Source organism: Globicephala melas, chromosome 4 (genome assembly GCF_963455315.2).
Source record: "Globicephala melas chromosome 4, mGloMel1.2, whole genome shotgun sequence".
Classification (NCBI taxonomy): domain Eukaryota; kingdom Metazoa; phylum Chordata; class Mammalia; order Artiodactyla; family Delphinidae; genus Globicephala; species Globicephala melas.
Genome location: NC_083317.1, coordinates 14,790,600 through 14,813,369, shown reverse-complemented (window position 1 = coordinate 14,813,369; position 22,770 = coordinate 14,790,600). Strand labels below are relative to the sequence as shown.

At 38.9% G+C, this 22,770-nt stretch overlaps 1 protein-coding gene across 11 annotated transcripts in view; it reads right to left on the bottom strand.

The window, feature by feature from the left end:
- GRIK1 (glutamate ionotropic receptor kainate type subunit 1) overlaps positions 1-21,970 on the bottom strand; it is a 419,139-nt gene extending 397,169 nt beyond the window's left edge. For 9 of the 11 annotated variants that reach the window (XM_060297863.1, XM_060297866.1, XM_060297865.1 and 6 more), the window contains exon 1: positions 21,072-21,970. In XM_060297863.1, coding sequence (XP_060153846.1) covers positions 21,072-21,189 — 118 coding nt within the window. In that variant the 5' untranslated portion in view covers positions 21,190-21,970. Of the gene's footprint in view, positions 1-20,777; positions 20,888-21,071 lie in introns of those variants that run through there. The other 2 variants (XM_060297864.1, XM_060297873.1) reach the window with 2 other exon arrangements.
- Positions 21,971-22,770: the final 800 nt, after the last annotated feature.

Below are 22,770 nucleotides of genomic sequence, written 5' to 3'. Positions count from 1 at the left end.
TGTTCCAGTCCACTTTTGGCATCTTCTCAAGGACTCTGTCCCTGCTTTATCTTATTTCACCTTTATCTCCATCATTTTTGTATTTGTATCAGGTTATAATATATGTATTTCTGTAAGCCTTTGAAATAATTTTATAAGACAAGCTATAAATATAAGAATGAATAAATGAATAAGCAAACGATGGGGAGTGTGGAAAAACGTAAATTAAAACTTCATCCTCTGAAGGGAAAAGAAAGGGTCAAATGTTACTCTTGGAAGCCAGAAGTCAATTTGAAAGATTACTTCAAATGAAACAAAAGGCAGTCTAGACTTCAGGAATAGTAAGACAAATTTATTTTAGTATTCTCTCCAGGAATTGTTTACTGATTTTGTTTTTTATAAGCATCACATTAATTACTCATTCCACTTCACTTTCCTATATCTGATATAGAGGTGGGAAGATGAATCTCAAAGCTCCACACTTTAGCCTGCCTTTCTGATTTTTGATGACATTCTCAAAAAGTGAGCAATAGATATTACCTTTAACAGTCTTCCCTTGTATGCCCACGCATTTAACCTAACTGGCGGCTAATACTCACTTGAATTAAACTAAGGTAATAAAAAGTAATGTTAGTACATACTAATTATTCTAAATTTTTATGCTAGAGCCCACTCATTTGTAGTTGTTCTTTTTAGTTTTTTTGTAAGAGTCTTAACGGATATGAAGACAGTTCTGTAACTCAAGTGATTGTAAGACAAGATAACCAGAAATGCCCAGGTCACACAAAGTTGAAAAATAAAAACTGTATATACAGTTTAACACCTTTTTGTTAAGATTTCTCTATTGATATTTTTCCTACATGTCAGAATTTCTCTGGATTTTAATCTTTCAGTAGTTATCACTACCTGGACTGTACTTCACCTCCATTTCTTAGGTCAACCCTCTCCTTTGAGACACACCTCAAAACATAACTTCTTTACAGAGCATCCGGATTTAAAGAAACCACACTGATAGTTCTGTGATTTCTCTATTTTGGAACTTTTATGTATTTTACTGGTTAATTACAATACCTTATTCATTCAAATATAGATTTTTAATAAATGTTGAACGAGTTGTGGGAGAAAACAAAGTTGCAAGAAAATAACATTGAGATGCAGTTTAAGAATTGTGGCTCAGCTACCTAGTATCTACATTGGTTTCATTTTGGGGTCTCAGTGTTCTCATCTATTAAGTTGGAGATTAAGATCTTTGAAGTCCCCGCCTGGTCTTAAGTACTATTATTTTAAATTTATATATATATATATATATAAAATTTATATGATATTTTTATTTATATGTATGTCACATGAAAAATATTTTTATATTTATATGCTTTCTATAGCTTGTTCAAAGGAACTTCTGGGTCTGACTTCTCTCTTTACCTTTTGGCTATATAGAAGTCCTGGAAGAGTATGCTGCATGTATTAAACTAGTTATAAACACTTATTTATAAAGTTTTGGGGTATTTTTCTAGTTGACCACTATTATTCCTTAAGGTATTTATTTTGTAGTTTAATACTATTTTCTGATAAATGATCCACAGATCTAGCAAAAATATTATCAACCCTGTCATGTTACTTGGGCCCTAGGTGATGTCATGTGAACCTTGCTGTTCAATCTGACCACAGGGATATTCTCATAGGTCACTGAACAGATGTTTTAAAAGCACTTGTAGCCTGAGAACATTTGTCATGGTCTACGTGATTCCTATGCCCTCCTCTCTACCTTTCTGTCTGCCTCCTATCATCACCAGTCACAGACGGATTGTTTATACCCATTATCATTTCCTCGTTATTGTGAAATACAATAATAGTTTGATATGTGATTTTTCTCCAGGTACAATAAATAAGGCACAGAGAGAAACATAAATTGGAATTTATATATATATATATATATATGTAGGCATTTATCTATGAATATATGTATCTTATATAAGTAATATTACATATAGTAATGTGTATAATAATATATATAATAATATGTGTATGTAATACATATGATATATAAGAATTATATAATTATGATATAATGTGTACCATCCAATAATTAGAGAGAGAGAGAGATCTTAAAAATCTAGACTTTCTGTTGCGAAATTCAGAAAATGGAATGAAGTTTGTTTTTATTGTTGCTTCTGTTGTCTTAATTTAAAAAGCTTTGCTTTAAATACCACCATAGTGCTTAAAGCCTGAACCTCAGAGTTCAGATAAATGTGTGACACTGTAAGAATCCAGCTCTGTTTCCCCTCCTTGCAGTTTGGAAACCTGGAGGTGAGATAGAAGGTCAGTAAACCCCCTAGGATTTGGAGATGTCCTGCACCAATGTACAGTTGTGTACTCTGGGAGTACAATCTGCACACTGCTGCTCAAGGCGCATGAGGGAAAATGGAGATGGAGACATCATGTGCTTGAACAGAAAGGGCCTGAGATAATAATCGGGGCTTGAAGGTAACCTGATGCTGATTGCTGCTGTGTGAATCATGGATTCCTCCTTGATGAGGTACTGGGTAAACAGCCCACTTGAGAAACCAGACAGAGATTGTGCTGGGTTTCAAAGGGTGAAAGTGAACCAAGGTGGGCCCTCCCGTCAGGGTCGTGGGCAGCAGATGACACAGAGTCAATACCCAGAGTCAGACAGGAGAGCTGCACCACAGTGGATGTCTTGGAGGAATGACAGCAAAGGTCTCTCCCTGAAAGACAGGGGTCTTTGATCTCTGTAGCGAGAAGGAAGAATGGAAATTTCTAAACATTTACATTTTAAATCAAAAGCGAGGACCTTGATATGGTCCTGGTGGAAATAGGGGAATACGTGCCTAGTCAAGTTTAATTTCAGGGAAGCAAACAAAGTTCCATTTCCACACACATTATGCTGAGGCTATAAATACAAAGTATAATGGTGTTGCACATCTTCATGTAGTTTCTTAGTTCAAACCAATGACAATAAAGCAGAACCAACACTGCAGAGGGAATTGAGGACCAGGAAGGGGTTAGCTGTTGCACCCACATACCTGTTCACCACCAGCTGCCTCAGACAAAAAAGGAAATGGATTTACTAAAAGGTTATGTGACATGGCCAAGCTAAGAATCACCAGAGCTGGAAGTATTATTTCAGTGTACTTCTCACTCTGCCAAACTGCATGCAAATGACTGCTAGAATAATCTAGAAAGTACAGAATGGCGACTTTAACCAATCATTTTTAAATTGGGCAAAGAAGAGTAATAGGAATCTAAATGAAAGAAAAATTCACCTGTAATTCCACCGTATTAACAAAACAAATGGGCTTCCTCTTTCCACATTAATTCTTTTAGTTCTTATCTACAAGCAAGGATGAATTGTATACATTCCCAATTCAAGGTATGTAAAACCATATATTACTTTCTAAACATTTTTCATTTTAATACATACATTTCATCATAAGGTTTATATTTAATAGATCTTTCTTGAGTTTAAACTATTATTTTCTTAACCATTCCCTCCTGTTGATCATTTAGATGATCCACAATCATTTATAAAGGCTTTTGCCAGTTCAGTGGGCATGTACAGAAACAGCCTTAGGCAAATAAATATTGCCTTTAGACTGGAAAGATGGCTCTATCTAACAATCCATTTTTAGGAGATGAAGTATGATAACAACTTATACAATATAAACATAGACAGGTCATCAGAATGCAACTTCTGTTTATGTTTTGCCAAAGTATGCAATCCAACACTTTGGAAATTTAAATTTTAAAAAAAGAAAAGAAAACCCTCAAAAGTTGTAATTGAGTCTTCACAATGAAAAGAGAAAAACACTTGATTATTACCATCCTTTCCCCAATTTGAATTATATAGTACTCTATTGGCTCTGGGAATTAAATATTGATTTTTTAAAGGCATATTTAGACAATTTTGCTAAGAAAAGGAATCGTGCAAATAGTTTACTGTGAGTATTCGTTCAAAGACATCAGCACTTACTGCCTCTAGCAGAGTATATTACAATGCTTGAATCAATATTTAAAGTTAAATTATGTTTAAGTAAGTACAAAAAGCATATAATAGTTGAAAACCTAGATACTAATGGATAGAAACAGTTAATGTCTGATTTTCTACAAACTCATTGCAGAATTCTAAAGCAGACATACAACCATTGCATTTTATCGATAGCAATTTTTATATAAAGTTTATTTTTAATGATTTTTCTGACATTATATGCTATTGTCTTTATTTTAATGATACTCTAGAAAACTATTTATGTAGCATATTTTATGGAATAGTTTTTTCTATTTTCCTTGATGCAATTAGTTATAGACTTTTATGTAATACAGAGTAGGTAGGAACTGTAACAGCAGAAGAGATCTTTTTTTTAATTAATTAATTAATTAATTAATTGCTGCATTGGGTCTTCGCTGCTGCGCGCGAGCTTCCTCCGGCCTCAGCAAGCGGGGGCTGTTCCTCGTTGCGGTGCGCAGGTTCTTCACTGTTGTGGCGTCTTTTGTTGTGGAGCACGGGCTCTAGGCACACGGGCTTCAGCAGTTGTGGCTCACGGGCTCCAGAGCGCAGGCTCAGCAGCTGTGGCGCACGGGCTCAGTCGCTCTGCGGCATGTGGGACCCTCCCGGACCAGGGCCCAAACCCGTGCTCCTCGAATTGGCAGGCGGATTCCCAACCACCACGCCACCAGGGAAGTCCCCAGAAGAGATCTTGATATGGGTTGAGGGTTGTTTTATTTTAAATAGACTTTATGTATTTATTTATTTATTATTTTTAATTTTTTTTTTGCGGTACGCGGGCCTCTCACTGTTGTGGCCTCTTCCATTGTGGAGCACAGACTCCGGATGTGCAGGCTCAGTGGCCATGGCTCACGGGCCCAGCCGCTCCGCGGCATGTGGGATCTTCCTGTACCGTCCTCTGCATCGGCAGGTGGACTCTCAACCACTGTGCCACCAGGGAAGCCCTATGTATTTATTTTTTAGAACAGTTTTAGCTTTACATTCAATTTGAGAAGGTAGTGTAGAGAGTTCTCATATACTCCACATCCAGTTTCTCCTGTTATTCACACCTTTATATGAGTTTGGTGAATTTAACATTAATGAGACAGTGCTGATACACTATTATTAGGTAGTATCCATCTTTATTCAAATGTTCCTAGTTTTTACATAATGTTCTTTTTCTCTTTCAGGATCCCATTCAGAACATCACATTACATTTAGTTATCATATCTGCTTAGACTCTTCTTGGTGGTGACAGTTTCTCAGACTTTGTTTTTTATGACCTTGAACATGTTAGTAAGTATTGGCCACATATTTTGTAGAATGCCTTTCTATTGATATTGATCTGATGTTTTTCTCATGATTAGACAGTGGGGATCTGGATTTGAGAGATGAAAACGAGGTAAGAAAAGTGCCATTTGCATCCCATCACATCAAAGGTAAATACTATCAATATGATTTATCCGAGGTGATGCTGATCTTCATCACTTGGCTCTTCTGTTTGGGAGATATGTCTCTCCTCCCCCATTTATTTATTTAATCATTTATTTATATCAGTATGAACTCATGAGTATTTATTTTATACTTTGGTTATAATCCAGTACAACTTTTAAAAATTTTGTTGCTCAAATCATTTCAGCTTTGGCCACTGGGAGCCAGTACTTGGTGCCTGTGTGCCTTTAACATACTCCCATCAGTGAGATTTTTTGGACCACTTAGTTTTCTGGCATTACAAGATGCTCTAGAATCATCGTGTATATTTTTTCTTTAGCCCCCCAATTGTCCATTCCTACAAGGATGCCTGGGTGCTAGTTGTGTTCACTGCTACTGGGGTGTCATTGTTTTTAGGTCTTCTCAGCTGACAGAGCTAGAAAATATAGTATATGAGTACCAACCCATTTACAGGTTGAGTCTTAATCAATCAAATACATGTTTTACCCTAATGTAGTCTATAATCTTGGACTTGCTCAGTGTAACAAATAATGCATTTTAATACATTCCTTTTTGCATGTTTTAAGAAAAATAGTAAGTGGTAGTGAAATTCCAGTCTCCAAATTGATAACTGATGATAATAGTGACAACTAATCATTGGATTTCTATTAAATAAAAACAAGTTCTAGTATAACATATGCATTGGAGAGGCCCTTTTGAAACGTTATTCAGTTGAAATTTTAGGGTTGATAGACTTTTGTATTTTATTTTATTTTGTGTTTTGCTTCCCCCAGTCAGGATAGCAGTAAACTAGTAATTCATCAAAAGCTGTAAAATAGGCCAGTCTTTCAAAAGTATTTAGTCAACTAATGCACCTAATAATATATCAAAAGGATTTAAAGAGTTAAAAGAAAGTGTTTTTACTGTTGTATGGTATTTCTGTGAGATTGATTTTTGGTTACTAGGAGTTTACTCTTAATTTAGTCAATGCCATTGTTTCTTAAATCCACTTTGTAACTAATCTTACCTTGTATTTAATAAATGTGTTAACATAACATTACACAAAATTACGTTTTAAAAACCTCTAAATTTTGAATAAGAACAAAAAGAGAGTAAAATATTGCCCAAGTCATATAGGAAAGGTTTTTATTTTTTAGTAGTTTACAAGTGGCATGAATAAAAAAATAGAATATTTTTACCTCTTTACTTTTTTTTTTCTGCTCCACGATAAACCATTTTTTCCAATTGACTTACAATTACTAATATTGGAGTGCTGATGTAATAAGAGTTTAGGGTTTTCCAATTTAATATCACAACTTGATCTCAGTAGAAAAGCAAGATGAGAAATTTATTTAGTTCATGTAGCTGGTGTACATTCCTTTTAATTTAAATGTTTCCATTTCTCTTTGAAAATCTATAATTGAAAAAATCAGATACACATTTTAAAGATAAGTAGTTTGAACTTTAACTAGAAATAGAACTTTAACTTACTACAAATTATATTCTTGGAAAATACATTATCTATCTAATATAATATTTTTCCATTTAAAACAATGTTAAAGAGTAAGTCTAGTAAAAACAAAAACAAGAAAATGGGCCCATATCACATTTTAAGCTAATAAAAATGATATTCCTTCAGAATAGGTAATGTGGTTTTAAGAATATTTTCTTTATAATAGAGAACAATAGGTAACTAAACATTTTAAATCTACTCAAAGCTTTGTGAAAAAGTTCTGAATTAGGGAGTGGGCAGAATTTGGGTGAGACTGAAGAAGCAGTAGGATGTGTGGTCATGTAAGTTTTGGTGTATATATTGACATTTCAATGGTTTTATTGTCCAGTGTTTCCTTAAATATGTTCTGGGCAGCATGAGTTCAGTGGGACCTTAATAGCTGTGATTTAAGTAAGGGTCCTCTGATAATTAAAATGTAGGATATACCAGATTAAACAACAACAAAACAGATTTCTTTGTTCAGAATTACAAAGAGCTTTTAATATACAAACCTGCCTCATGAGTCTCTAAGGGAGAGCATTTTCCCACACTTACTTGACCAGACAAATAAATTATTTTTTAGCACAAAACTCCTACCCTGTTCATTAACCAAAAAAAGATTGGGAAGTAACTTCATTAACCCTAACACAGACCATGCATTTTGCATATGATATCACATTTCTTCTTTGCAATAAACCCATGAGTTTGTTATTATTATTTCTCCTTCTATATCTAACAACAACAACACACACACTTAGTAATTTTCTCGAGGTCAGTCAATTAGAAAAAGGAAGTTAAACATGTGAATCTGGACTTCCCTGGTGGCACAGTGGTTAAGAATCTGCCTGTCAATGCAGGGCACACGGGTTCCAGCCCTGGTCCTGGATGATCCCACTTGCCGCGGAGCAACTAAGCCCATGCACCACAACTACTGAGCCTGCGTTCCACAACTACTGAAGCCCGTGTGCCTAGAGCCCATGCTCCACAACAAGAGAAGCCACTGCAATGAGAAGCCTGCACACTGCAAGGAAGAGTAGCCCCTGCTCGCCACAACTAGAGAAAGCCGTCTCCCAGCAATGAAGACCCAACCCAACCAGAATAAATTAAAAAAAAAAAAAACTTCTTAAAAAAAAAGATGTGAATCCCTTTCTACCTGGAGTTCTCAATTATTCTTTCTCTGAACTGAAATGACTTCTGGAAAATTTTAGGACATAGATAATATTTTATATATTACATGGATAATTGTCTGTTAACAAAAGAGGATTAAGAGGCTATAGAAACTCACCACCACTACTATCTCTATCAATATTCTTTCAAAACCATTTGAATTAAGTGTACAATCTAATTACAAACAGTGTGTTGGTTAGGTATTAGGTAACAAAGTTTCCCCTCCAACTAGATTAGATTAGATCTTCCTTAACCCCTTCTTAAAGAGAAATTCTGGAGAGTCCAAAGATAATACCAACTTTCCTCTTTGCTAATTGTCTAAAATATACTCAAATTATAAATCACATTAACTTTGCTTTATGTAGTTACCTCTGAATAACTAAGAGCAACAGTTCATTTCTCTGATATTTGACTTCAGCTTAGTTTAAACAGTTACATAACTACATACACAAGTCCATACACAATACAGCATAATTTAATGCAAGGAGCTTGAAACTTGAGATCAGAATGTCTAGCTGCAAGTCCCAGCATTTCTACTAACTAGCACTTGAGTTTAGGCAAAGCCACCAAGTCATGGTCTTCTCAATGAAAACTGTAGATTAGAAACCATATAAGAAAAGTGCTACAGGTCAGGTCTACACAATGTAAATATTAGACGTGTAAAATCAATACTAAAGAGAAAGGTGAATTATGCATATAAAATAATAAGGCAAAAGATCTGCTCATTGCAGAAATATGTTCACATTAGCCAGAGACTCTCTTTTCATCATCTATCAGATAGCTTCTCTCCCAGATTTTTCTCCCAGGGTCAGTGGAGTTTTCAAGTTAATGTTGAGACCAACGTGCTGTCTCAGGGTGAAATCTACCTCATGCCAAACAGATCTTCCTAAACAGAGGCAAACCTGCTCTAGGTTTGACAGCATGAACCCACTCTGTCTGTCCTCTGTGCATTTGAAGGCTTGAACTTATTCCATGTTGGCATGCCATTGATAGAATCAACTGAGGGCAGAAGATGAATGGAAAACGCTCCAAGATGAACAGAAAACTCTCTTCAAATAATATTTGAAATTAAAATATAAAAAGTATCTGCATTGAAGGCCTAGTGAAAAATTTCAGTGGTAACATAGATTGTAAACCCCTAGAATACAAGAATCAAGGGGGCAGATGTGTTTGCCCATTTTGTTCACTGTGCCACGTCCTGCATGTGTCTGGTTCACGGTAGGGGAGTAAGCACTTAATAAATATTTGTCTGTTGAATGAAGAATGAATATTAAAATGACAAAAGAATTCAATGATTAAAGAATAAAGCTGTGAGCTTTTGTACACTTAAGCAAAAATATGAACAAATATGTAGTAAATGTTACTTGGAACTTTGGAGGTGATTAGGATTAAATATTTAAAAAATGATGCTACAGCCAACTTGATGATTGAAATAAAATACATCCGGATCTTTCTTAAGGAGATAAAAACATTTGAACAGTTATATTGCCATTTAAACTTCCATGCTATTCATATAAATTTCCACAGTATTTCTCTTTGCACACTATATTTACTTACATAATAGTAATACATTGTATTTATTTAGTGGTTTGTTTGCAAATAACAAAAATTAGTTTATTTGATCCTCCCCTGTGAAATAGGGAAGGCAGATATCATTACTGCTAATTCACAGATGAAGAGATCTGGGCTCAGAAATATTAAGGGTCATAAAATATACCACATTAACTATTAAGTCCCTGTTGAGGAAGAAAATTTCAATGATAATAATTTTAAAAAGTAAAAACAGAACAACAAAACAATTATAATGCAGCTCGTGAATGCATAGACTGCTTAAATCCCTTGCATAATGTATTTTCTGTACTCTTACCAATGACATTGTGATGTTGCAATTGCTTTAATTTGATTTTTCAGATGCAAAACAAAAGCCTGGTGAGATTGAATGTCTCCCTGAGACACATATCTAGTAAGTCTTGGAGGTGGGACTCAAGCCTGTGCTTTCTGACAACAAATCATGTGTCAGAAAGCCTGGCTACCCACCACTTAACTCTTAAATTCTATGCTTTAACCACCATCTCAGTGATTGTGTATGCTAAAATGATGCATAAAAATATACTATATAAATGTATCTTTCTGTTACTATTATTATTAGAAATATGATACATCTGTCACAGAAATTGCATATGCATATGGAATTGTTTCTTTTTTTTTTTTTTTAATCCACTAATGGTGATACACTGCCATCTACTCAGGTCACCTAGACCTAGCTAGGTGGGTCTGGCCGTGTGAGAGAGAGGTCTGTGACTGAAGAGAGTGTGTGTGTGTGTGTGTGTGAGAGTGTGTGATTAATTTGTTGTTGACAAATATTAGGCTATGAGACAGAAAGACAGGAATAACCCCAGCATCTTGTAGATATTTTCCAGAAGCCAGCCATATTTCTCTTCCATGCTGGCTGCTGGGAAACCTTTGGAGTGTAGTTAGTAATAATGCTTAGGGCCCCTCTATCCTATAGAACTCCCTTCATGACTATAAGCTGTGGTGTAAGATTCTAAGCTTTTCAACAGACATCCACAATATGTGAGAGAACCATGCATATGTTCAAATACCTCTCTAATGCTTAGGATGCATTAATTTTACCTTAAATTTTATACCTTTCATTCACTTTTTTCTCAATGGTTGAAGTTTAAGCAGACATTTTTGCAAGAGATTCACTTTTTTCTCAATGGCTGAAGTTTAAGCAGCCACTTTTGCAAGAGAAGTAGACCTGTAATTAATTCATTCAAGATTCAAGTGCCTTCTCTATGTAAGCACTGTGCAAAGTGCCAGAGATTTATGTTGTACTTTACCTTGGGTTATTTTAAGTTACTGGAACACTTGTAATATTAATGCACATTAGTAATCAAGAGCCCCTTTTTGTTGGTTGGTTGGTTAATGGTTTGTTAGAAAGAGAAAGAGATGAAAAATAAAGGATTTCAATTATTCTCTTTCCTTCCCTCAACACAAACACACACAGACACACACACACACACACACACACACACACACACACACACTTGCTCAGTCCCCAACTCCTTTGATATTTCATATTCAATATTAGACTTGACTGACATAAGAAACTCACTGTAGAGAGGCATGTTTCCTCTGAACTAAAGCTGGTTTCCATGGTGCTGAAAGAGAACGGACATGAGGACATGGGGAGGGGGAAGGGTAAGCTGAGACAAAATGAGAGAGTGGCATGGACATATATATACTACCTAAGGTAAAATAGATAGCTAGTGGGAAGCAGCCACATAGCACAGGGAGATCAGCTCGGTGCTTTGTGACCACCTAGAGGGGTGGGATAGGGAGGTTGGGAGGGAGATGCAAGAGGGAAGAGATATGGGAACATATGTATATGTATAACTGATTCACTTTGTTATACAGCAGAAACTAACACACCATTGTAAAGCAATTATACTCCAATAAATGTTTAAAAAATAAAATAAAATAAAAGTAAGCATAGTCCTTAGGTATATACAGGGTGGTGTTCATGCCAAGCACAGGTCACTAAGAGCCAGAAGGAGTAAGATGTTTGTACTGCACATAAACAGCACCAGGCCTTGCAATTTTACTTTATGCAGTTTGGCTCCCATTTAGAAAAAGGAAATCTCATTATAGTGTAGCATATATTTTAAGGTCAGTGAATCATGCTGGGTTGTTTTCACTTTGAAAACTACTTTTAAATGGATGAGCTCCATTGCATGGAGCTCAGATATGTACTCAGATCTGTGCATAGATATGTCTTAAAACATCATTTCTCACCCTTTCCTGGAACTCCTTTAGATTTGGGTAATGTAGGGGAGGAAAATTCTATCTAAAGTTTATTGTACAAAAAGGAGGGCTGTTGGCTGACATACCTTGTTCGAGTATGTATAGATTTGTCTTTTTTTAATATATAAAATATAGAGAGGACTCCAAGATGATGGAGGAGTTAGATGTGGAGATCACCTTCCTCCCCACAAATACATCAGAAATACATCTACTTGTGGAACAACTCCTACAGAACACCTACTGAACGCTGGCAGAAGACCTCAGACTTCCCAAAAGGAAAGAAATTCCCCACGTACCTGGGTAGGGCAAAAGAAAAAAGGAAAAACAGAGACAAAAGAATAGGGATGGGACCTGCACCAGTGGGAGGGAGCTGTGAGGTTTCCACACACTAGGAAGGCCCTTCGCGGGTGGAGACTGCAGGTGGTGGAGGGGGGAAGCTTTGGAGCCACGGAGGAGAGTGCAGCAACAGGGGTGCAGAGGGCAAAGCGGAAAGATTCCCACACAGAGGATCGGTGCCGACCAGCACTCACCAGCCCGAGAGGCTTGTCTGCTCACCCGCGGGGGCGAGCAGCTGGGAGCTGAGGCTCGGGCTTCAGTCGGAGCCCAGGGAGAGGACTGGGGTTGGTGGCGTGAACACAGCCTGAAGGGGCTAGTGTGCCAGGGCTAGCCAGTAGGGAGTACAGGAAAAGGTCTGCAACTGCCAAAGAGGTAAGAGACCATTGTTTCCTAGTGCGCGAGGAGAGAGGATTCAGAGCACCGCCTAAACGAGCTCCAGAGACGGGCGTGAGCCGCGGCTATCAGCGCGGACCCCAGAGACGGGCATGAGACGCTAAGGCTGCTGCTGCCACCACCAAGAAGCTTGTGTACGAGCACAGGTCACTATCCACACCGCCCCTCCCGGGAGCCTGTGCAGCCTGCCACTGCCAGGGTCCCGGGATCCAGGAACAACTTCCCCAGGAGAACGTATGGTGCGTCACAGGCTGGTGCAACGTCACTCTGGCCTCTGCCGCTGCAGGCTCGCCCCGCATCCGTACCCCTCCCTCCCCTAGGCCTGAGTGAACCAGAGTCCCCTAATCAGCTGCTACTTTAACCCTGTCCTGTCTGAGCAAAGAACAGATGCCCTCAGGCGACCTACACGCAGAGGCAGGGCCACGTCCAAAGCTGAACCCCAGGAGCTGTGTGAACAAAGAAGAGAAAGGGAAATTTCTCTCAGCAGCCTCAGGAGCAGCGGATTAAATCTCCACAATCAATTTGATGTATCATGCATCTGTGGAATACCTGAATAAACAACAAATCACCCCAAAGTGGAGGCAGTGGACTTTGGGAGCAAATGTAGACTTGGGGTTTGCTTTCTGCATCTAATTTGTTTCTGGTTTTATGTTTATCTTAGTTTAGTATTTAGAGTTTATTATCATTGGTAGATTTGTTTACTGATTTGTTTGCTCTCTTCCTTTATATATATATATATTTTTTTTTTCCCTTTTTCTCTTTTTGTGAGTGTGTATGTGTATGCTTCGTTGGGTGTTTTTGTCTGTATTTGCTTTTACCATTTGTCTTTGGGTTCTGTCTGTCTGTTTTTTTTTGTTTTGTTTTGTTTTTTAGTATAGTTTTTAGCACTTGTTGTCATTGGTGGATTTGTTTTTTGGCTTGTTTGCTCTTTTCTTTCTTTCTCTAAGGACTTTAATTTTTTTTAATTTTAATAACTTTTTTATTTTAATAGCTTCATTTTATTTCATTATTTTTTCTTCCTTTCTTTTTTTCCCCTCCCTTTTCTTCTGAGCCATGTGGCTGACAGGTCTTGGTGCCCGGCTGGTGTCAGATCTGTGCCTCTGAGGAGGGGAGCCGAGTTCAGGACATTGGTTCACCAGAGACCTCCCAGCTCCATGTAACATCAAATAGCAAAAGCTCTCCCAGAGATCTCCATATCAATGCTAAGACCCAGCTCCACTCAACGACCAGCAAGCTACAGTGCTGGACACCCTATGCCAAACAACTAGCAAGACAGGAACACAACCCCACATGTTAGCAGAGAGGCTACCTAAAATCACAATAAGGTCACAGACACCCCAAAACACACCACCAGATGCATTCCTGCCCACCAGAAAGACAAGATCCAACCTCATCTACCAAAACACAGGTACCAGTCCCCTCCACCAGGAAGCCTACACAACCCACTGAATCAACCTTACCCACTAGAGGCAGACACCAAAAATAGCAGTAACTGGGAACCTGCAGCCTATGAGGAGGAGACACCAAACACAGTACGTTAAGCAAAATGAGAAGACAGAGAAACACACAGCAGATGAAGGAACAAGGTAAAAACCCACCAGATCAAACAAATGAAGAGGAAATAGGCAGTCTACCTGAAAAAGAATTCAGAGTAATGATAGTAAAGATGATCCAAAATCTTGGAAATAGAATGGAGAAAATACAAGAAACGTTTAACAAGGACTTAGAAGAACGAAAGAGCAAATAAACAAAGATGAACAACACAATAAATGAAATTAAAAATTCTCTAGAAGAAATCAAAAGCAGAATAATTGAGGGAGATGAACGGATAAGTAACCTGGAAGATAAAATAGTGGAAATAATGACCACAGAGCAGAATAAAGAAAAAAGAATGAAAAGAATGGAGGACGGTCTCAGAGACATCTGGGACAACATTAAACACACCAACATTCGAATATAGGGGTCCCAAAAGAGGAAGAGAAAAAGAAAGGGACTGAGAAAATATTTGAAGAGATTATAGGTGAAAACTTCCCTAACATGAGAAAAGAAACAGTCAATCAAGCACAGGAAGCACAGAGAGTCCCATACAAGATAAATCCAGGGAGAAACATGCCAAGACACATATTAATCAAACTATCAAAAATTAAATACAAAGAAAAAATATTAAAAGCAGCAAGGGAAAAACAACAAATGATATACAAGGGAATATCCATAAGGTTAGCAGCTGATCGTTCAGCAGAAACTCTACAAGCCAGACTGGAGTGGCAGGACATATTTAAAGTGATGAGAGGGAAAAACCTACAGTCAAGATTACTCTACCCAGCAAGAATCTCATTCAGATTTAACAGAGAAATTAAAACCTTTACAGACAAGCAAAAGGTAAGAGAATTTAGCACCACAAAACCAGCTTTACAACAAATGCTGAAGGGACTTCTCTAGGCAGGAAACACAAGAGATGGAAAAGACTTACAATAACAAACCCAAATCAAAGAAGAAAATGGTAATAGGAACCTACATATTGATAAGTACCTTAAATATAAATGTATTAAATTCTCTAACCAAAAGACATAGACTGGTTAAATGGATACAAAAACAGACCCATATATATGCTGTCTACAAGAGACCCACTTCCTAGGGACACATACAGACTGAAAGTGAGGGGATGGAAAAAGATATTCATTACAAATGGAAATCAGAAGAAAGCTGGAGTAGCAATTCTCATATCAGACAAAATAGACTTTAAAATGAAGACTATTACAAGACAAGAAGAAGGACACTACATAATGATCAAGGGATCAATCTGGGAAGAAAATATAACAACTGTAAATATTTATGTACCCAACATAGGAGCACCTTAATACTTAAGGCAAATGCTAACAGCCATAAAAGGGCAAATCAACATTAACATAATCATAGTACGGGACTTTAACACCCCACTTTCACCAATGGACAGATCATCCAAAATGAAAATAAATAAGGAAACACAAGCTTTAAATGATACGTTAAACAAGATGGATTTAATTGATTTTTATAAGACATTCCATCTGAAAACAACAGAATACACATTCTTTTCAAGTGCTCATGGAATATTCCCCAGGATAGGTCATATCTTGGGTCACAAATCAAGCCTTGGTACATGTAAGAAAATTGAAATTGTATCAAGTATCTTTTCCAACCACATGCTATGAGACTAGATAGCAATTACAGAAAAAAATCTGTAAAAAATAAAAACACATGGAGGCTAAACAATACACTACTTAATAACAAAGAGATCACTGAAGAAATCAAAGAGGAAATCAAAAATACCTAGAAACAAAGGACAATGAAAACACGATGACCCAAAACTTATGGGATGCAGCACAAGCAGTTCAATGAAGGAAGTTTATAGCAATACAGTCCTACCTTAAGAAACAAGAAACATCTGAAATAAATAACCTAACCTTACACCTAAAGCAATTAGAGAAAGAAGAACAAAAAACCCCAAAGTTAGCAGAAGGAAAGTAATCATAAATATCAGATCAGAAATAGATAAAAAAGAAATGAAGGAAAATGAGCAAAGATCAATTAAACTAAAAGCTGGTTCTTTGAGAAGAAAAACAAAATTGATAAACCACTAGACAGACACATCAAGAAAAAAAGTAGGAAGATTCAAATCAACAGAATTAGAAATGAAAAAGGAGAGGTAACAACTGACACTGCAGAAATACAAAGGATCATGAGAGATTACTACAGGCAACTATATGCCAAAAAATTGACAACCTGGATGGAATGGACAAATTCTTAGAAAAGCACAAACTTCTGAGACTGAACCAGGAAGAAATAGAAAATATAAATACACCAATCACAAGCAATGGAATTGAGACTGTGATTAAAAACCTTCCAACAGACAAAAACCCGGGACCAGATGGCTTCACAGGTGAATTCCTTCGAAAATTTAGAGAAGAGGTAACACCTATCCTTCTCAAACTCTTCCAAAATATAGCAGAGGTAGAAACACTCCCAAACTCATTCTATGAGGCCACCATCATTCTGATATCAAAACCAGACAAAGATGTCACAAAGAAAGAAAATTACAGGTCAATATCACTGATGAATATAGATGTAAAAATCCTCAACAAAATACTAGCAAAGAGAATCCAACAGCACATTAAAAGGATCATACACCATGATCAAATATCATTTTTCCCAGGAATGCAAGGAATCTTGAATATACCCAAATCAATGTGATAAACCATATTAACAAACTGAAGGAGAAAAAACATATGATCATCTCAAGAGATGCAGAAAAAGCTTTAGACAAAATTCAACACCCATTTAGGATAAAAGCCCTCCAGAAAGTAGGCATAGAGGGAACTTACCTCAACATGATAAAGGCCATAGCTGACAAACCCACAGCAAACATCATTCTCAATGGTGAAAAACTGAAACCATTTCCTCTAAGATCAGGAAAAAGACAAGGTTGTCCACTCTCACCACTATTATTCAACCTAGTATTGAAAGTTTTAGCTACAGCAGTCAGAGAAGAGAAAGAGGTAAAAGGAATCCAAATAGGAAAGGAAGAAGTAAAGCTGTCACTCTTTGCAGCTGACATGATACTATACTTAGAGAATCCTAAAGATGCTACTAGAAAACTACTAGAGCTAATCAAGAATTTGGTAAAGTAGCAGGATACAAAATTAATGCACAGAAATCTCTTGCATTCCTATACACTAATGATGAAAAATCTGAAAGAGAAATTAAGGAAACACTCCCATTTGCCATTGCAACAAAAATAATAAAATACCTAGGAATAACCCTACCTAAGGAGACAAAAAACCTGTATGCAGAAAACTATAAGACATCGATGAAAGAAATTAAAGAGGATACAAACAGATGGAGAGATGTACCATGTTCTTGGATTTGAAGACTCAACATTGTGAAAATGACTCTACTACCCAAAGCAATCTACAGATTCATTGCAATCGATAACAAACCACCAATGGCATTTTTCACAGAACTAGAACCAAAAATTTTACAATTTGTATGGAAATGGAAAATACCCCAAATAACCAAAGGAATCTTGAGAAAGAAATACAGAGCTGGAGGAATAAGTCTCCTGGACTTCAGACTATATTACAAAGCTACAGTAATCAAGACAGTATGGTACTGGCACAAAAACAGAAATATAGATCAATGGAACAGGATAGAAAGCCCAGAGATAAACCCATGCATATATGGTCAACTTATTTTGATAAAGGAGGCAAGAATATACAATGGAGAAAAGACAGCTTCTTCAATAAGTTGTGCTGGGAAAACTGGATAGCTACATGTAAAAGAATGAAATTAGGACACTCCCTAACACCATACACAAAAATAAACTCAAAATGGATTAAAGACGTAAATGTAAAGCCAGACACTAGAAATCTCTTAGAGGAAAACATAGACAGAGCACTCTATGACATGAATCACAGCAAGATCCTTTTTGACCCACCTCTTAGAGAAATGGAAATAAAAACAAAAATAAACAAATGGGACCTAATGAAAATTAAAAGCTTTTACACCGCAAAGGAAATCATAAAAAAGACGAAAAGGTATGCATCAGAATGGGAGAAAATTTTGCAAATGAAGCAACAGACAAATGATTAATCTCCAAAATTTACAAGCAACTCATGCAGCTCAATATCAAAAAACAAACAATGCAATCCAAAAATGGGCAGAAGACCTAAATAGACATTTCTCCAAAGAAGATATACAGATGGCAAAGAAGCACATGAAAGGATGCTCAACATCACTAATCATTAGAGAAATGCAAATCAAAACTACAATGAGGTATCCCTCCACACCAGTCAAAATGGCCGTCATCAAAAAATCTACACACAATAAATGCTGGAAAGTGTGTGGAGAAAAGGGAACCCTCTTGCCCTGTTGGTGGGAATTTAAATTGGTACAGCCACTATGGAGAACAGTATGGAGGTTCCTTAAAAATCTAAACAATAGAACTACCATATGACCCAGAAATCCCACTACTGGGCATATACTCTGAGAAAACCATAATTCAAAAATTTCACCACAATGTTCATTGCAGCTCTATTTATAATAGCCAGGACATGGAAGCAACCTAAGTGTCCATTAACAGATGCATGGATAAAGATGATGTGGCACATATATACTATGGAATATTACTCAGCCATAAAAAGGAACAAAACTGGGTCATTTGTAGTGAGTTGGATCGACCTAGAGTCTGTCATACAGAGTGAAGTAAGTCAGAAAGAGAAAAACAAATACTGTAAGCTAACACATATATATGGTATCTAAAAAAAAAAAAAAAAAAGGAAAGAAAGAAAAATGGTTCTGAAAAACCTAGGAGAAGGACAGGAATAAAGAGTCAGACCTAGAGAATGAACTTGAGGACACAGGGAGAGGGAAGGTTAAGCTGGGACGAAGTGAGAGAGTAGGATGGACATATATACACGACCAATTGTATGATAGATAGCTAGTGGGAAGCAGCCACATAGCACAGTTCTTTGTGACCACATAGAGGGGTGGGATAGGGAGGGTGGGAGGGAGATGTAAGAGGGAGGGGATATGGGGATAAATGTATACACATAGCTGATTCACTTTGTTATAAAGCAGAAAGTAACACACCATTGTAAAGCAGTTATACTCCTATAAAGAGGTTAAAATAATAAATAAAATATATGCAAAGCACCAATTAAGTTAATGAACATTGTAAACTGTAACACACTGATTGTTTACTTCATATTGTCCACAGGAATTTTGTTACCAGAGTGTGTAGTGTTGATCGCATCCAAAAAAAAAAAAAAAAAAGAGAGAGAGAAAAAAGAAAAAAAAGAAAGAAAAAAGGATTTTAAGGTTAGAACATATCTAAGGTGAAGGATATTTTAATTATGAGTGGTATTTTTTTTGTAAAAGGAATACTTTGGGACCTTTTAAATGAACAGTCTAAATTAACCACCAAAATGTACATTATCATTAGTCTAGAAAAAGATGTCTGCAGTAAAAGTATTTGAGAACCTTTCTTTCCTTGAAAATCAGATCCCACGTGCCTAGAGAAAATGCACTTCAGCGTAGTAAACTTCTATGTTTTTTCTTTCTTTTTTTTTAAATCGGCATATTCAGTGACAGAAACTACGTTCTGAATCTTTGGAAAGAGGTTCTTCAATCGCAGGTCGGAACTAACAAAGTTACTGAGAAATTTCAGCCACTTAGAGGAGTCAGTAAAGAGTGCACTTTCTGTCAGTTCCTGGAAATGTTATGAGTTAGAAGCCCTCAGACGTGAGGACTTCACTCTTGGTGCCTAACGTGAGAAACTGGCGAAGCTGGGAGCCCCGTGTGGTGTGGTGTCAAGACTTCACCTGTGGCTCTCCTCGCTCACTGGGTCTTTAAGAAGCACAGTGGGTTGGGGGAAAAGGACAAACTGAGCCTAAAGGAATAGAAATTGGGTTTAGTTTGCAAGGGAGAATACTAAAGTAGTCAAAGAGTTTTTCAACCCAAAATGCTGCTCAGAAATCGCTCGGTGCCTCCAGAGACCAAACCCTGGTGGTGGGTGCATTTAGGTATCTGAATCCACAGACTAGCAAAATTCCCACCCTCTCCCTTGTTACTGAGCTTGCCTTTCACCCGCTTTAGGCTGCCCCGGGATTCCTACATTTAGTTTTCCAGTCTCTTTTTATTCCCACCACCGCCCCCCTCGAGACGGAAGTCCAGAGTCTTCCAGGGAGTTACCTTGACGGGTCTGGATCATGCTCAGTGGCAGGCTGGCGGGACAGATTGGGGAGCAAGTGGAAAACTTAGGTGCCGGCTTACGGCACTGACTTGACGGTCCTCCCTACTCCTGGAACCCTCAGTCAGAAGTAAGATCCCGACTCTGCCCAACTCTAATGGAATCCTCCAGACTTTGGAGACTCCTTGTGGAAGAACCCAACTTAAGGATGAAAACTTGGAGGATCGGGGCTAGCAGGCTCAGGGAAGTCCTCGCATCCCTCGTGGTCCCCAAATTCTACTCCTGAGATCTGGGCATGCCCGCGAGTACCCAGAGACCCGGTTGCCGGGGACCCGGGCGGCGGATCTGGACAGCGCGACGCCCACCGAGGTGAAGGGGAGAGCGCATCTCCGCTCCCAAACCGACTGGCTGTAGCCACGCGCGACCCCACACCCAGAGTAGGATACCTGTGCAGGAGAGTCTCGAACCCTTGTTCTCTTGCCCGCGCGTCTGGAGCCCAGATTAAAAAACCCGCCAACCGTACCTCGCGGGGAAGCCCGGCACTCGCCAGGAGAGAAGCTGTGACGAGCCTTCTCTCCTGGAGCCTCCCGGGTGAGCTGACTTCTACTCCCCCCAGCTCCTGCCCCCGCGCCTACGCGCACTGCCTCGCCCGGGATCCGCGGAGCCCGCGCTGGCCGCGGTGAGAAAGCACATCCCCCGAGCCTCTCGGCAGCCTGGAGCGTTCCCCGGGTTTCACTCACCGATCCTGAGTACTTGAGGAGCCGTCTGGGGGAGGACGTAGCAGAGGAAATAGAGAAGCGCCCAGCTGGTGTCCCTGGTCCAGAGCCCGGGCTGCGCGAGGAGTGTGCGGCGCTCCATCTTCCCAGCTTCTTAATTCCTGCCCAGACCCAGCCGCTGTCGCACGCCCTCGAGAGGCAGCCCGCTCAGGTCGGGTCCCCGCCTCATCCTCCCTGGGATGCTCCCCGTTTGCACCCTGCGCGCCTCACCCTACCCCCCCTCCGCCCGCGCCAGCCCCCCGGAAAGAGATTGAGGGAACCGGCGTGGGAACGCGGAGCTGGCTGGCGACGTTGGGCTCGCTCGGGGCTGGCTTCTCGTTTCTGCCGCTAGCCCATCACTGCTGCGGCTCCCCCTCCTCCTCCATGGGCCGCAGACAGCGGGGAAGCAGGGCGCAACTGCTCCCGGAGCCGGGAGACCAGCTGAGGAAAGTTGCTGCCCCAATTTGCTGGAACGCCTCACTCATTCGTCCTCTGGTCAGATGAGAAAGTGGAGGGGGCGGGGGAGGGTAGGTGGAGAGTGCAACGAGACAAGGAGGGGAAAGGGGGAGAGAAGGCGAAGGAGGAAGGAGAGGGGGTACTGGGTGAGTTGGTGCAGGGGCTCTGAGCAAAAGCCGGAGGAGCTCCAGCAGGTTCACTAGGATCCGAGCCACGCTTTTGCTTCTCAATTCTTGCTTTCCTCTTCCCCTCGCTGGCCCCAGCCTTTATTTACTGCCCGCTCCAATACACTGATCCAGACACTCATATACGCACACACGCACGCACATTCTCCGTCTCCCTCAACTTTGCGCTGTGATGCTGGAAAGTCTATTGAGTATTGCATCCTGAAGACAGAAAATTTAACCTGCTGGTCAGAGCAAAGGCAGCCTCTGTTGTGGGCTGTGAGTGGCAGAGGAGCTTCCTTGGTAATGTCCCCGTGCGCCTGTTAGGGGGGGTCGTAGAGATGGCCAACTACGACTCTTCCCATCACTTGATGGAAAATCGCCATCTCGGACGCCAGTATTCAGAGAATAGAGGAGCTCTTATTACAACTCTGGCAAAGATGAAGAAAAGGAGGAGGAAGAGGAGAAAAATGAGATACTTTCAGCCCTCTAAGATTAAAGTGCCTTCTTTCCTATTCAGACCCAAGATAATCTCTTGTAAATTGCTTCCATTTACACGTGCAGAACTGGGAAAGAGGCAGCTTCCAGCACCGCTCCTTTTCTTGATTTCTTTTGACTGTCACGTTTGAACGCTGGAAGAGAGGCTATTTTAGCACTGTAGGTTTGGAGACTATTTCTCCGTAGAAGGACAAGGACACTTCCCTGGGGAAATCATCATCATTTGATCATTTTGGCTTAATTTCCTCTGAGCCTTGTGGAGGAATGTTCTGTATAAATGTTTGCTAGGTCTGCGTTAACACTCATAGAGTTTTTGTTTTTGTTTTGTTTTGTTTTGTTTTGTTTTTTCCCCTCTGAGTATGGATTTTGGAGAACTGACCTAAACTGAGTTAATTCATCTGAAAAACATGTCCACAGGTATATAGACCTATAATAGGAAAGAATTACAAAAAGAAATGTAATATAACTTCAGATGCATTCATTCATTCACCCTTATATGTGATGCCAGACGCTATATATATATATATATATATTATATATATATATATATATATTTTACCGAAGAC